The sequence below is a fragment of the Schistocerca nitens genome, chromosome 12 (assembly GCF_023898315.1).
Source record: "Schistocerca nitens isolate TAMUIC-IGC-003100 chromosome 12, iqSchNite1.1, whole genome shotgun sequence".
NCBI lineage: Eukaryota > Metazoa > Arthropoda > Insecta > Orthoptera > Acrididae > Schistocerca > Schistocerca nitens.
The window spans coordinates 13,297,019-13,313,958 of NC_064625.1; the positions used below are offsets into that span (position 1 = coordinate 13,297,019).

At 46.2% G+C, this 16,940-nt stretch overlaps 1 protein-coding gene across 1 annotated transcript in view; it reads left to right on the forward strand.

The window, feature by feature from the left end:
* Nucleotides 1-16,940, forward strand: part of LOC126215136 (aminopeptidase N-like) — a 172,133-nt gene that overhangs the window by 117,636 nt on the left and 37,557 nt on the right. Inside the window, exons 10-13 of the mRNA XM_049941799.1 lie at nt 550-742; nt 7,682-7,877; nt 11,423-11,697; nt 15,829-16,016. Of these exons, the coding sequence (XP_049797756.1) occupies nt 550-742; nt 7,682-7,877; nt 11,423-11,697; nt 15,829-16,016 (852 nt within the window). The remainder of the gene's footprint in view (nt 1-549; nt 743-7,681; nt 7,878-11,422; nt 11,698-15,828; nt 16,017-16,940) is intronic.

A 16,940-nucleotide genomic window follows, 5' to 3' on the forward strand; every position in this document is an offset into this window, starting at 1 on the left:
GCACCGTTTTACATTTAATAATTATAACAAATGGATATCTTTACAATATTTAAAAGTAAATGTTACACCCTTTTTCTTAATATGTAGATTCATTTTAATCTTATCAAAGAGTTTCAGCATCGATTTCACTTCAAAGATGATGCCTCTACTTCTGCTTTAACAGTTTCAATAAAATATTTACAAAAAATTTTTTAAAAATATGGACGATAATATCACCACACTACTAGTATTACTATTAATGCCTTGATGGATGAGACGTTTACACAGACAAAGTGACTGGGGGTGATGTGTCACCGTGCCTGTTTTGACCGAGCGAGGTGGCGCAGTGGTTAGCACACTGGACTCGCATTCGGAAGGACGACGGTTCAGTCCCGCGTCCGGCCATCCTGATTTAGGTTTTCCGTGATTTCCCTAAATCGCTAGAGGCAAATGCCGGGATGGTTCCTTTGAAAGGGCACGGCCGACTTCCTTCCCCATCCCTACTCCTGTGAGACCGATAACCTCGCTGTTTGGTCTCTTCCCCCAACCAACCAACCTGTTTTGATGCAGCGCCTTGAGCGAGGGTTCAGACGAGCTCCTGCTGGCCGGCCTGGAGGAGGCGCTGTCGGAAGCCGACCCCCAGCCTCTGCTGCCCGACGGCAAGACCTTCAGCGAGGCTCTGAGGCCGTGGATAAACACGGCGGGCTACCCACTCGTCAACGTCACCAGGGACTACGATACAGGGACCGTCACTGTGACACAGGTAAGGCACGACCGAGCTTACTACACACAGACTGAGGTGCCAAAAGTCATGGGAAACCCGCTAATATTGCGTCTGACCCATTTTAGGAAGGCGTAGCGCAGCAACTCGACGTGGTATGGACAGGTCGTCGGAAGCCCCTGCAGAAATGTTGAGCCATTTTGGGTCTACAGCCGCCCAGAAGTGTTGCCGACGCAGGCGTTTGTGCACGAACTAAAAACTAAACTCAAAACTACCCTCCCGGTTGGCCGTGCAGCCTAACACACGGCTTTCCGGGCGGGAAGGAGCGCCTGGTCCCCGGCAAGAATCCGCCCGGCGGACTTGTGTCGAGGTCCGGTGAGCCGGCCAGTCTGTGGATGGTTTTTAGGCGGTTTTCCATCTGCCTCGGCGAATGCGGGTTGGTTCCCCTTATTCCGCCTGAGTCACACTATGTCGGCGATTGCTGCGCAAACAAGTTCTCCACGTGTGCGTACACCACCATTACTCTACCACGCTAACATAGGGGTTACACTCGTCTGGTGTGAGACGTTCCCTGGGGTGTCCACCGTGGGCCGAACCGCACAATAAGCCTGGGTTCGTGTGGGGTGGCGGAGGGGTGAAGTGGACTGCGATAGTCGTCGTGGACAACTGCGGCTGCGGCGGGGACGGAGCCTGGCCGTCGTTTCTAGGTCCCCAGTTAACATACAATACAATACAAACTCAAAACTCTGTCAGAACAAACCATGAAGGCCCAATGATACCAACCGGCCGCCGTGTCATCCTCAGACCACAGACGTCACTGGATGCGGATATGGAGGGGCTCTTCCAGCTGTATGAGACCGGAGCCGCTACTTCTCACTCAAGTAGCTCTTCGGTTTGCCTCACAAGGACTGAGTGCACCCCACTTGCCAAAAGCACCTGGCAGACTGGATGGTCACCCAGCTAAGTGCTAGCCCAGCCCGACAGCACTTAACTTCATTGATCTGATGGGAGACAGTGACACCGCTGTTGGATTGTGCATGAATTGGCCTCTTGATTATGTTCCACGAATGTTGGATGGGATCGATGTTGAGCGATCTGGTTGACGAGATCATTCACGCGAATTGTCCACAACGTTCTTCAAACCCATCATGAACAATAATTATGGCCTGATAACACGGCGCACAGGGTTGTAGCCTCTCCCCGATGTTATTCAATCTGTATATTGAGCAAGTAGTAAAGGAAACAAAAGAAAAATTGGGAGTAGGTACTAAAATCCATGGAGAAGAAATAAAAACTTTGAGGTTCGCCGATGACATTGTAATTCTGTCAGAGATAGCAAACGACTTGGAAGAGCAGTTGAACGGAATGGACAGTGTCTTGAGGATATAAGATGAACATCAACGAATGCAAAACGAGGATAATGGAATGTAGTCGAATTAAGTTGGATGATGCTGAGGGAATTAGATTAGGAAATGAGACACTTAAAGTAGTAAAGGAGTCTATTTGGGGAGCGAAATACCTGATGATGGCCGAAGTAGAGAGGATATAAAATGTAGACTGGCAACGGCAAGGAAATCGTTTCTGAAGAAGAGAAATTTGTTAAGATCGAGTATAGATTTAAGTGTCAGGAAGTCGTTTCTGAAAGTATTTGTATGGAGTGTAGCCATGTATGGAAGTGAAACATGGACGATAACCAGTTTGGACAAGAAGAGAATAGAAGCTTTCGAAATGTGGTGCTACAGAAGAATGCTGAAGATAAGGTGGGTAGATCACGTAACTAATGAGGAGGTATTGAATAGGATTGGAGAGGAGTTTGTGGCACAACTTGACAAGAAGAAGGGATCGGTTGGTAGGACATGTTCTGAGACATCAAGGGATCACAAATTTAGCATTGGAGGGTAGCGTGGAGCGTAAAACTCGTAGAGGGAGACCAAGAGATGAATACATTAAGCAGATTCAGAAGGATGTAGGTTGCAGTAGGTACTGGGAGATTAAGAAGCTTGCACAGGATAGAGTAGCATGGAGAGCTGCATCAAACCAGTCTCAGGACTGAAGACCACAACAACAACAACATGGCGCTTTGTCACCCATGAAAATTCCATCGCTGTTTGGCGGCAAATGGTGTCCAGGTAGCTGAAAATAACCGTTTCCAGTCAACGATCGGTTCAGTTGGACCAGAGGACCCAGGCGATTCCACATAAACGCAGCCCATACCATTATGGAGCGTCCATGAGCTTGCACAGTGCCTTGTCGATTACCTGGCTCCACGGCTACACAAAAAGTACGGACCTCTGATAATGGCAGAAAAAACCATCCTACTGGTTGCCACTGCCAATAAATTTACCGTCAGTGAAACGAATGGTTTACTGAACATGTCCTACAGCAACACCGGTGCATAGCATCTGCAGTTTTTCAGTCGTGGCCAACAGAGAGCGTCTGTGTATGTATGTATGTGTGTGTGTGTGTGTGTGTGTGTGTGTGTGTGTGTGTGTGTGTGTGTGTTCGTGGGGTGGGGGGGGGGGGGAGCAATATTTTTGAAAGAAGCAAAGCAGAAACACTGGCTGTTCTCATAGCTGATAGTCGACTAATGTCTTTCACTGTTCATCCAGTCCTTGATTTCGTGGTGCTGGGTAGTGTGTACCATTACTGTTCTGAAGTTTTTTTAATTGCTCAAAATAACGTTCCGAACTGTGTCAGTACATTTAACGTTAATGATACGAAATATTAGAGCTGATCCACACAAATATAATTATTTATAGAAAGGAAAGCAACATATCCAAAAGTACGATTTTTCAGATGATTGTGTACGGGCTTTTCTTGGGTAATTTTACCCTTTTCGTTCGTTACTTTGAATGATAATTGTTACGAATAACATAACTTTGAATATTCTTTCATTTTCATGTGATCTGTGTTAACACTGAAGGTGTTTACAAAGTGACGCGGCCATGGAGGAACGTCATATTAGCCAATGTGGGATGGCATCAAGTTTTTAATAATTTACTTTTTTATTTTTAACAGTTATTTAAAGGTGTTTCAAAAACGGAAGAGAATGTCCCGTTATTTTAAATGTGACCTCAGCAATGACAAAAAAAAAAAATGTACCTGGATCATCACTGGAACTACCAACAGGTAAGAGAGAAAGGCTTAAGCTATAGGCAGAGAGTCGTGAGCTAAGTAATCTTAATTATTACTGTATTTATCCCCCCCCATGAACCATGGACCTTGCCGTTGGTGGGGAGGCTTGCGTGCCTCAGCGATACAGATAGCCGTACCGTAGGTACAACCACAACGGAGGGGTATCTGTTGAGAGGCCAGACAAACGTGTGGTTCCTGAAGAGGGGCAGCAGCCTTTTCAGTAGTTGCAAGGGCAACAGTCTGGATGATTGACTGATCTGGCCTTGTAACAATAACCAAAACGGCCTTGCTGTGCTGGTACTGCGAACGGCTGAAAGCAAGGGGAAACTACGGCCGTAATTTTTCCCGAGGGCATGCAGCTTTACTGTATGATTAAATGATGATGGCATCCTCTTGGGTAAAATATTCCGGAGGTAAAATAGTCCCCCATTCGGATCTCCGGGCGGGGACTACTCAAGAGGATGTCGTTATCAGGAGAAAGAAAACTGGCGTTCTACGGATCGGAGCGTGGAATGTCAGGTCCCTTAATCGGGTAGGTAGGTTAGAAAATTTGAAAAGGGAAATGGATAGGTTAAAGTTAGATATAGTGGGAATTAGTGAAGTTCGGTGGCAGGAGGAACAAGACTTATGGTCAGGTGATTACAGGGTTATAAACACAAAGTCAAATAGGGGTAATGCAGGAGTAGGTTTAATAATGAATAGGAAAATAGGAATGCGGGTAAGCTACTACAAACAGCTTAGTGAACGCATTATTGTGGCCAAGATAGATACGAAGCCCACACCTACTACAGTAGTACAAGTTTATATGCCAACTAGCTCTGCAGATGACGAAGAAATTGAAGAAATGTATGATGAAATAAAAGAAATTATTCAGATAGTGAAGGGAGACGAAAATTTAATAGTCATGGGTGACTGGAATTCGAGTGTAGGGAAAGGGAGAGAAGGAAACGTAGTAGGTGAATATGGATTGGGGCTAAGAAATGAAAGAGGAAGCCGCCTGGTAGAATTTTGCACAGAGCACAACTTAATCATAGCTAATACTTGGTTTAAGAATCATGATAGAAGGTTGTATACATGGAAGAACCCTGGAGATACTAAAAGGTATCAGATAGATTATATAATGGTAAGACAGAGATTTAGGAACCAGGTTTTAAATTGTAAGACATTTCCAGGGGCAGATGTGGACTCTGACCACAATCTATTGATTATGACCTGTAGATTAAAACTGAAGAAACTGCAAAAAGGTGGGAATTTAAGGAGATGGGACCTGGATAAACTGAAAGAACCAGAGGTTGTACAGAGTTTCAGGGAGAGCATAAGGGAACAATTGACGGGAATGGGGGAAAGAAATACAGTAGAAGAAGAATGGGTAGCTTTGAGGGATGAAGTAGTGAAGGCAGCAGAGGATCAAGTAGGTAAAAAGACGAGGGCTAGTAGAAATCCTTGGGTAACAGAAGAAATATTGAATTTAATTGATGAAAGGAGAAAATATAAAAATGCAGTAAATGAAGCAGGCAAAAAGGAATACAAACGTCTCAAAAATGAGATCGACAGGAAGTGCAAAATGGCTAAGCAGGGATGGCTAGAGGACAAATGTAAGGATGTAGAGGCTTATCTCACTAGGGGTAAGATAGATACTGCCTACAGGAAAATTAAAGAGACCTTTGGAGATAAGAGAACCACTTGTATGAACATCAAGAGCTCAGATGGAAACCCAGTTCTAAGCAAAGAAGGGAAAGCAGAAAGGTGGAAGGAGTATATAGAGGGTCTATACAAGGGCCATGTACTTGAGGACAATATTATGGAAATGGAAGAGGATGTAGATGAAGATGAAATGGGAGATACGATACTGCGTGAAGAATTTGACAGAGCACTGAAAGACCTGAGTCGAAACAAGGCCCCCGGAGTAGACAACATTCCATTGGAACTACTGACGGCTTTGGGAGAGCCAGCCCTGACGAAACTCTACCATCTGGTAAGCAAGATGTATGAAACAGGCGAAATACCCTCAGACTTCAAGAAGAATATAATAATTCCAATTCCAAAGAAAGCAGGTGTTGACAGATGTGAGAATTACCGAACTATCAGTTTAATAAGCCACAGCTGCAAAATACTAACACGAATTCTTTACAGACGAATGGAAAAACTAGTAGAAGCCGACCTCGGGGAAGATCAGTTTGGATTCCGTAGAAATACTGGAACACGTGAGGCAATACTGACCTTACGACTTATCTTAGAAGAAAGATTAAGGAAAGGCAAACCTACGTTTCTAGCATTTGTAGACTTAGAGAAAGCTTTTGACAATGTTGACTGGAATACTCTCTTTCAAATTCTAAAGGTGGCAGGGGTAAAATACAAGGAGCGAAAGGCTATTTACAATTTGTACAGAAACCAGATGGCGGTTATAAGAGTCGAGGGGCATGAAAGGGAAGCAGTGGTTGGGAAGGGAGTAAGACAGGGTTGTAGCCTCTCCCCGATGTTATTCAATCTGTATATTGAGCAAGCAGTAAAGGAAACAAAAGAAAAATTCGGAGTAGGTATTAAAATCCATGGAGAAGAAATAAAAACTTTGAGGTTCGCCGATGACATTGTAATTCTGTCAGAGACAGCAAAGGACTTGGAAGAGCAGTTGAACGGAATGGACAGTGTCTTGAAAGGAGGGTATAAGATGAACATCAACAAAAGCAAAACGAGGATAATGGAATGTAGTCGAATTAAGTCGGGTGATGTTGAAGGTATTAGATTAGGAAATGAGACACTTAAAGTAGTAAAGGAGTTTTGCTATTTGGGGAGCAAAATAACTGATGATGGACGAAGTAGAGAGGATATAAAATGTAGACTGGCAATGGCAAGGAAAGCGTTTCTGAAGAAGAGAAATTTGTTAACATCGAGTATAGATTTAAGTGTCAGGAAGTCTTTTCTGAAAGTATTTGTATGGAGTGTAGCCATGTATGGAAGTGAAACATGGACGATAAATAGTTTGGACAAGAAGAGAATAGAAGCTTTCGAAATGTGGTGCTACAGAAGAATGCTGAAGATTAGATGGGTAGATCACATAACTAATGAGGAGGTACTGAATAGGATTGGGGAGAAGAGGAGTTTGTGGCACAACTTGACCAGAAGAAGGGATCGGTTGGTAGGACATGTTCTGAGGCATCAAGGGATCACCAATTTAGTATTGGAGGGCAGCGTGGAGGGTAAAAATCGTAGGGGGAGACCAAGAGATGCATACACTAAGCAGATTCAGAAGGATGTAGGTTGCAGTAGGTACTGGGAGATGAAGAAGCTTGCACAGGATAGAGTAGCATGGAGAGCTGCATCAAACCAGTCTCAGGACTGAAGACCACAACAACAACAACTGTATTTATTCATTAATAAACGCAATATCGGTCGTAATACTTAAGATTACTTAGCTCACAACTTCTTGCCTTTACTTTCCAGTAAGACAATGCATGACTGCATGTTGCTGCGCGAATACGTGCCTTCTTGGTGTCACGGAATACGAGTCTTTTGCCGTGGTCCACCAGACCATCAAACTTGTCGCCAGTCGAAAATGTGTGGGCTATGGTGGCACGAGAGGTGCCGTGCTGTGACCCAATCCCAAGTACCAAAGTGAACTTCGGAACCAGGTCAATGCAAAGTGGATGACTATACCCCTAATATGTGTCGATCTTAAACTTTTTTTGTAATCTTTCTGGTGGATGTGAAGTTTCGACCTCGTCCGCTTGACGATACACTCAGTTTGTAAAGCAGTACAGATGCAGATGCAGATGTGGGTATAGATGGAGCGTTAGACACTGGCGGACAGGACGGTCTTCCAAAGTGTTGCAACTCTTTGCCCTGCAGACCCGCTTCCTGTTAACGGAGGGGGCGGAGCCCGACTTGAGCTCGTGGGACGTTCCGCTGACGTTCACCACTGGCCAGGAGGGGGACTTCAGCAGCACGGCGACGCGCCAATGGCTGCCGGCCGACGTGGGGGAGGCGCAGCTCGCTGTTACGGTAGCGGCCGATGACTGGCTCCTCGTCAACATACAGGAAGTCGGTGAGTGCAGCTCTCCATACGAGGGGGCGCCCTTTTCACGCTTTTACAAAGAAACTCCAGGTGACGTTACTGAGGCGTCACATACAGGTGAATCAAAACGCCACCAAAAAATTTGTATGTGTTGTGAGACGTAGGGATTTGGACACCTTACATGTCAGGTGGGGCAGCGGCCTCGCCGCCGTGGATACACCGGTTCCCGTCAGGTCACCGAAGTTAAGCGCTGTCGGGCGTGGCTTGCACTTGGAAGGGTCACCATCCGGGCCGCCGTGTGCTGTTGTCATTTTTCGGGGTGCACTAACCCTCGTGATGCCAATTGAGGAGTTACTCGACCGAATAGTAGCGTGTAGTGTTGTTGATTTTCTGATGGCATTTGGGGAGAGACAGAAATCGAGCCTCATAAGAGACTGCATTACTGGAATAAAAATTTAAACAATTCAAGTTGACTGTGAGTAAGAGCAAGACAGCGGCAATGAAGATGAGTAGGACATACACATCCTTTTATATAACAGTGGAAGGAGGGAAGGTTGAACGTGTGAAAAGTCTGTGTTATATCAAGTCATGGAACGGCCAAATTAGACGATTTAAACAGAATAGGAAAAGGACCCCGCTTCTTCCACCAAATTCGAAACCTACATCTGGGATAAGGCAATCCCCCTTAAAAGCTAAAAAAAAAATTGTGTGTAGAAACTGTCTCTTGCCAGTCACGACGTACTTTCGAAAAAATATCATCCACGCAGTTCCGAAAATAGCAAGAGCCGACAAGTACGAGAATAATCGCACGGTCAGCTTAACAGCTCAGGCATCCAAGTTGTTGAGAAGAATAATGTAGAGAAGAATGGAAAAGGAATTTAGGACCCGTTAGGTGACGATCAAGTTAATATTAAGACAGCAAAGAAGCAGGCCGGATGCGGTTGGTAGTGGGAGGAGGACTGAAGAAAAATAAAGGCACGTTCTTAGGAATAGTTGACCTAGAAGAAACATTCGATAATTTCAAATGGTCCGACTTGTTAGAAATTATGAGAAAAATAGAAGTAAGCTATAGAAGAGGCAATGACGAAAATAACAGATTCGTTCAAGAATGGGATTAAAATTCCGGTGAAAGGACAGCAATGGTAAGACTTTCTGATGACTTTGCTACTCGCATGCTCAATGAAGATCAACAGGAATTGCAAGATCTGTTGAATGAAACGAACAATCTGAGTGCAGAATGTAGATTGAGAGTAAACCAGAAAAACAGAAAGGTAATCAAATGTAGTCAGAAACTTTGGATCAAGACTGACGATCACGAAGTAGACGAGGCATTATGCTGTCTTGGAAGCAAAATAACCAATGACGGGCGAAGCAAGGGGAACAGAAAAAGCAGACTAGCACTGACAAAAAAAAGGCATTGCTGGCTAAGAGAAGTTTACTAGTATCAGACATAGGCCTCAATTTGAAGAATAAATGTTTGTTTGGAACAGAGTATAGCATCTTAGTGGGTCACGGGCTGTGGGAAAGGCGGAACAGATTTTTCCTTTGCGATCAGTAGCGCCGGTAATAAAAGGCAGGAATGCTCCAGATTTCACAGGCACTTGTGCATCACTATGATTTTTGCGCTGCGGTCTTAACGCTCTTTTTACCTCAGTGGACGAATAACTATTCTTGAGCAATGCACTGGTGAGCAATAATTGCGCGTGAAGCATTACTGGTTCTCATATTTTCCTTACCTATCCTCCAAAGTTTTTATGACGCCTGGGTTTTGTCGTGGTTCTGGCGCCATTAAGATTGCTACGAGTACACGAATAAGAAATGCAGATGATAAACGAGTATTCACTGGACAAATATAGTATACTAGAACTGACATGTGATTACATTTTCACGCAATTTGGGTGCATAAATCCTGAGAAATCAGTACCCAGAACAACCACCTCTGGCCGTAATAACGGCCTTGATACACCTGGGCATTGAGTCAAACAAAGCTTGGATGGAGTGTACAGGTACAGCTGCCCATGAAGCTTCAACACGATACCACAGTTCATCAAGAGTAGTGACTGGCGTATTGTGACGAGTCAGTTGCTCGGCCACCATTGACCAGACGTTTTCAATTGGTGAGAGATCTGGAGAATGTGCTGGCCAGCGCAGCAGTCGAACATTTTCTGTATCCAGAAATGCCTGTACAGGACCTACACATGCGGTCGTGCATTATCCTGCTGAAATGTACGGTTTCTCAGGGATCGAATGAAGGGTAGAGCCACGGGTCGTAACACATCTGAAATGTAACGTCCACTGTTCAAAGTGCCGTCAATGCGAACGAGAGATGACCGAGACGTGTAACCAATGGCACCCCATACCATCACGCCGGGTGATACGACAGTATGGCGATGACGAATACACGCTTCCAATGTGCGTTCACCGCGATGTCCCCAAACACGGATGCGACCATCATGATGCTGTGAACATAACCTGGATTCATCCGAAAAAATGACGTTTTCCCATTCGTGCACCCTGCTTCGTTGTTGAGTACACCATCGCAGGCGCTCCTGTCTGTGATGCAGCGACAAGGGTAACCGCATCCATGGTCTCCGAGCTGATAGTCCATGCTGCTGCAAACGTCGTCGAACTGTGCAAATGGTCGTTGTCTTGCAAACGTCCCCATCTGTTAAGTCAGGGACCGAGACGTGGCTGCACCATCCGTTACAGCCATGCGGATAAGATGCCTGTCATCTCGACTGCTAGTGATACGAGGCCGTTGGGATCTAGCACGGCGTTCCGTATTACCTCCTCTGAACCCACCGATTGGATATTCTGCTAAGAGTCATTGGATCTCGACCAAGACGAGCAACTATGTCGCGATACGATAAACCTCAGTCGCGATAGGCTACAATCCGACCTTTTTCAAAAGCGGAAACGTGATGGTACGCATTTCTTCTCCTTACACGAGGCATCACAACAATGTTTCACCAGGCAACGCCGGTAAACTGCTGTTTGTGTATGAGAAATCGGTTGGAAACTTTCCTCATGTCAGCACGTTGTAGGTGTCGCCACCGGCGGCAACCTTGTGTGAATGCTCTGAAAAATTAATCATTTGCATATCACAGCATCTTCTTCCTACCGGTTAAATTTCGCGTCTGTAGCACGTCATCTTCGTGGTGTAGCAATTTTAATGGCAGGTAGTGTATGTGTAGAGGTTATTGTGACATTTCCGGCCGAGAAAGTTCATATCTTACAGTCAAGCATTACTGATTTTCACTCTGAAAAGAAACAGTAGTAAAAGGGATAAATAGTTACAAATGGCGTGTGCCGTTTGTTATTTGAACGGGTAGAAACCCTACCAACAGGTGGTACTGAGGTAACTGGTCTCTTTAGTGAACTTGACAGCTGTTAATAGATGTAGATTCGTGATGACTGGGTGTTGTGTGATGTCCTTAGGTTAGTTAGGTTGAAGTAGTTCGAAGTTCTAGGGGACTGATGACCATAGATGTTAAGTCCCATAGTGCTCAGAGCCATTTGAACCATTTTTTGATTAGATGTAGACGTGGACGTAGACTGACTGCTGCGTTGTGCAGGCTTCTACCGCGTCAACTACGACACGGACAACTGGGCGCTGCTGGCGGCGCAGCTGCAGACCGACCACTCGGCCATCGGCGTGGTGAACCGCGCCCAGATCCTGGACGACGCCTTCCAGCTGGCCCGCGCCGGCCTGCTGGACTACAGCGTCGCGCTGGACAACACCGCCTACCTGGTCGCCGAGCAGGAGTACGTGCCGTGGTACAGCGCGCTCACCGCCCTCTCCTACCTGGACACCAGGCTCCAGCAGTCCGAGGAGCAGCCGCTGCTGCAGGTGAGTGGGTCTGCCCGGCCGCCTTCTGGTACTGACACCCCATCTGGCGTTCTCTCAAATTCACTGTAAGTTTGGACGTAGGGACGTCACTCTGAAAGTAAACGATGTCGGACTGTTTGTCTGTCGGCCTATCTGTCCATCCGTCCGTCGGTCGGTCGGTCGGTCGGTTTCTCTGTCTGTATGTCGGTCGGTCGGTCTGTTTGTCGGTTGGTCTGCTTGTCGGTCTGCCCGTTCAGAATCCTTTCTCTCAGGAAGGGTAGAGGTATCAAGTCGCAAGTCATGTGACATACTAACATCTACAGGTCCTCGGCAGTGTCATAAATGTAAGCTTCTAAGTCAAGGAAACCAAAAGCTGCGGCCATTTATGTCACATATTTTGATACTGGTGTTGAACCATACAGGTCGATTCCCTATCTGGCTTTCTCTAAAATTCACAACAGTTGTGGACGTATGAGCGTCATTTGCAAATGAAACAATGTTTTTTTCATAGTGATTAAAGTGCTTCTGGGTATTATGCAGTGTCATTGCTAAAAACTAACAACAATAATAAACTGAAACCGACGTTTCGGCCGAATTGCAACGGCCTTCCTCAGGGCACGACTGGTTTTTCATGGCGATAGGTGCTTCTATTTATTACAGACTATCAATGTCTGACGTCACTTTTGTAAAACTTTGAATTAGCCCTCTGGTATGATTGGCTAGTCATGACGTAAAGGATGATGGAAGGAAAGAGGCTATTGGTGGATGTCCACGTCGTCAACGATTGGTAGCTGTCCGCCAATCAGCGTTCGGCTTCTGGTCAGCAAGTTTTACTCCTGGTGTGCGCGGAAGTGGACTGACAGTTTCTCTGCAGCTGTTTGTGCAGATACGTCGGTGTCCCGTGTAGCTCCTGCCCCGCGAACGCTCGCGACCCGTTGGAATGGGATGGCCGGCAGCCAGGACGCCGGGAGTTTGTAGCCATCTTCTCTGTTGATGTTGACATGCAAAACTAGTCGTGCCCTGACGAAGGCTGTTGCAATTCGGCCGAAATGTCGGTTTTAGTTTATTATTGTTGTTAGTTTTTAGCAATGACGCGGCATAATACCCAGAACAATTTTAATCACTATGACACCGGCCGCGGAAGCCTACGTTCTTATGTCAGTGTTTTTTTTCTCCAGACATTTTTATTGATGGTGGAAGACATTCAGAAATGAGGTAAAGTAAAAAGTTATCCACAGTGTAGCTACAGTTTTTGTAAGAAAACAAATAGCACACATAAGTTATTTAAGTTATTTATGGTTCTGTTCCTCAATTAGTAAAAACTGAACTCTTATAGGACCAATTTATTGTCCTTCTGACGGTCTCTCGGTCGGTCGGCCAGCCGATCTGTATCTCGGTCGGTCTGTCACTCTGTCGATCTATCTACAGGGTGTCCAGAAAAGGACTCCCTGATTTAAAAATTAAATATCTCGAAAACAAAGATCGATAGAGGAATGCAGTAAACGGTATGTTTATTGTGAAAGCTGTAAGAAGTTTATACAGCAGTTTGAAATAATAGTTACAAAAGCTGCTAACAGATGGCGCTGTAATCGCCATACGTACTGCCTAGTATAAATAGTGATCCGAAGCCCAGAGCGATCAGTTCCACTATTGAAACGTGAAAGGAGGTTAGCGTACCGAAGGAAGAGATTAAAACCATGCACTCCATTGAACAACGCGTTTTTCTGGTGCTAGAGTACCACAGGTTGGAAGAGAGTCCTACGGCAACAAGGCGAGGTTTTCAAGCACGATTTAATGTTCCAAAAGAACCCGATGCGAAAACCATTCGTACGCTCTTCGCAAAATTTCAACAAACAGGCAGCGTAACTGATGATCTAGTGGGGCATGTTGGCCGCAAGAAAACCGCAGTTACGCCTGAAAATATCGCCACAGTTTCTGCAATTATTCAGCGAAATCCAATGTCATCCGTCCGTAGAATTGCATTTGAGACTGGTTTGAACCGTTCCAGTACCCAGAAAATAGCGAGAAAGAGCCTACACATGTTTCCATTCAAAATTCAAACGCACGAGGCCATACCCGTACGAGCTGTGCAACAAAGGGTTGCCTTTGCTAATCAGATGCTCACAATGATTGATAGTGAAGGATTTGATGTTGCCTGCATCTGGTTTATAGATGAAGCACACTTCCACCTGAATGGATACGTGAATAAGCAGAACTGGCGATTTTGGCGTTCCGAAAAGCGATATTGGTGTGAAGCGAAACCCCTGTATTCTCCTAAAGTTACTGTGTGGGCTGCAGTATGCAGCAGAGGCATTATTGGCCCTTTTTTCATTCGAGAAACGGTCACTGGTGCACGTTACGTTGCAATTTTGGAACAATTTGTCGCCATACAGCAAGCGTTAGAGGATCGACCAGGTACTGAATGGTTTATGCAAGATGGAGCCCGACCACAACGGACCGAACAAGTGTTTCGCTTTCTTGAGGAATACTTCGGGAATCGAGTCATTGCTTTGGAATATCCCAAATTTACTGGTGCAGGCATGGATTGGCCTCCATATTCGCCGGATCTGACTCCCTGTGACTTCTTTTGTGGGGCACAGTGAAAATCATGGTCTACCCGAAGCATCCTGCCACGCTGGACGAGCTTGAATCGGCGATCTCTGTGGCATGTGAATACATTTCGGTTGAGACACTACGAAATGTGATGGCGAATTTCATTCTTCGTTTGCGCCTTCTCTGTAGTGCCAACGGTGAACATTTTGAAAATATTGTGATGTGATTGTTTGCAAAGATTGTTTTCATACGATTATTTCACTTATGTATGCTGATATGAGCTGTACAGCGTACAGCGCCATCTGTTAGCAGCTTTTGTAACTATTATTTCAAACTGCTGTATAAACTTCTTACATCTTTCACAATAAACATACCGTTTACTGCATTCCTCTATCGATCTTTGTTTTCGAGATATTTAATTTTGAAATCAGGGAGTCCTTTTCTGGACACCCTGTATCTGTTGTTGGCCTATCAGGCGGTCCGTCCGTTGGTTGATCGGTCTGTCTGTTGGTCTATCGGTCTATGGGTCCATCCATCTGTCTGTTGTTGGCCTGTCTGACAGTCAGTCAGTTGGTCTATCGATCTGTCTGCTGTCGGCATGTCTGTCGGTCGGTCGGTCGGTCGGTCTGTCGGTCGGTCTGTCGGTCTGTCTGTATGTCGGTCGGTCGGTCTGTTTGTATGTCGGTCAGTCGGTCAGTCGGTCTGTCTGTATGTCGGTCAGTCGGTCTGTCTCTCGGTCTGTCTGTATGTCGGTCAGTCGGTCTGTCTCTCGGTCTGTCTGTCTGTCGGTTGGGCAGTTGGTCGGTCTGTCTGTATGTCGGTCGGTCGATCTGTCGGTCGGTCGATCTGTCGGTCTGTCTGTATGTTCGTCGGTCGGTCTGTAGGTCTGACTGTATGTTGGTCGGTCGGTCTGTAGGTCTGTCTGTATGTCTGTCAGTCTGTCTGTCTCTCGGTCTGTCTGTATGTCGGTCGGTCGGTCGGTCTGTCTGTTGGTCTGTCTGTTGGTCTGTCTGTCTGTCGGTTGGTCGGTCTGTCTGTATGTCAGTCGGTCGGTCTGTCAGTCTGTCTGTATGTCGGTCAGTCGGTCGGTCTGTCGGTCTGTCTGTATGTCTGTCGGTCGGTCTGTCTCTCGGTCTGTCTGTATGTCGGTCGGTCGGTCGGTCCGTCTCATGGTCTGTCGTTGTGTTTAAAACCATTTTTCTAAGGAACTGGTAGACGTACCAAATCACAGCTCATGTCACGTGCTAAGGTCTACAGGCCTTTGACGGTATAATAAACGTAAACTTCTAAGTCAATGAGATCAAAAGCGAAGGCATTTATGTCACATATTTTGATACTCGCAAACTCACTCACCAAAACAGGTTTGTTTGCGTGGCCGCTCGTCAGAACCTACACGGTACTTCCAGTCGACCGAGAGACGCGACATTTGGCAATAAGTAACGTTCCATAGCACAAATAAAGTTAAAAATCAGAAAATCGTTAATTTGTATCACACGAAAAAATATTTCTTGTGTCATTTCAAACAGTCGCAGAGTGTGCGGCGCCTGCCGCGTGACCTGTGCCCGTGTCTCGACAGCTCCGCCTCTTTCTCTCCCGCAGACCTACCTGAGGACCATCCTGGCTGACATCTCGGCGCAGCTGGGCTACGCGGAGACGGCCGACGACTCTCACGTGGACCGCATCCACAGGAAGCTGGTGTCCAGGTGGCAGTGCGCCGCCGGGGCCGCCGGCTGCCTGGAGTTCTCCAGCCAGGAGCTGGCCAAGCTCATCGCGGACAAGAACTACCTGTGAGTAGCCGAGCTCGCGCCACGCGTCTCTCTTACTTTCACCAGTAAGAGTCTGCACCTCGTGGTCCAGTGGCTAGCGTTGCTGCCTCTGGACCACGGGGGTCCCGATTCCCGGCCGGGTTGGGGATTTTCTCTGCCCGGGGACACTCGCTGTCTGTGTTGCCCTCGTCGTTTCATTCTCATTATCGTCATTCGTCACAGTGGCTACATTAGACTGTGTAAAAAAGTGGGACTTTGTAAGGGCGCTGATGACCACGTAGTTGAGCGCCCCACGAATCAAACATCAAACATCACCAGTAAAAGCAGACTGCCATTAAAATACACTGAGGTGAGAAAAAGCATGGGATAGCGATAGGCACGTACACAGATGGTGGTAGTTTCGAGCATTGGCAGAACTGTGGTCTGTATTCACGAGATTCATGTGAAACGGTTTCCGAAGTGATTATGGTCGCACTACGGCAATTGGTAGATCTTGGAGGTGGAGTAGTGATTGGAGCTAGACGTACGGTATGTTCCATTTCAGAAATTGTTAGGGAAATCAATATTCCGAGATCCACTGTGTCAAGTGTGTACCGAGAATATCATATTTTGGGGATTACCTTTCACCGCGGACCATGCAGTGAGTAACGGCCTTCACTTAACGACCGAGAGCAGCGGCGTTTTTGTAGAGTTGCCAGCGCTAACAGACAAGCACATATTGTGTGAAGCAATCGCAGAGGTCGACGTGAAATGTAAGGCGAAGGTATCCGTTAAGACAGTGTGGTGAAATTTGGCGTTAATGGGCTACGGCATTACAATATCGCCTTCGGCACGTCTCTTTAGCTCGACACCGTATCGGTTGGACCATAGACGACTGGAAAACCGTCGGCTTGTCGAATGAGACCCGATTGCAGTTGGTTAGAGCTGATGGTAGGGTTCGAGTGT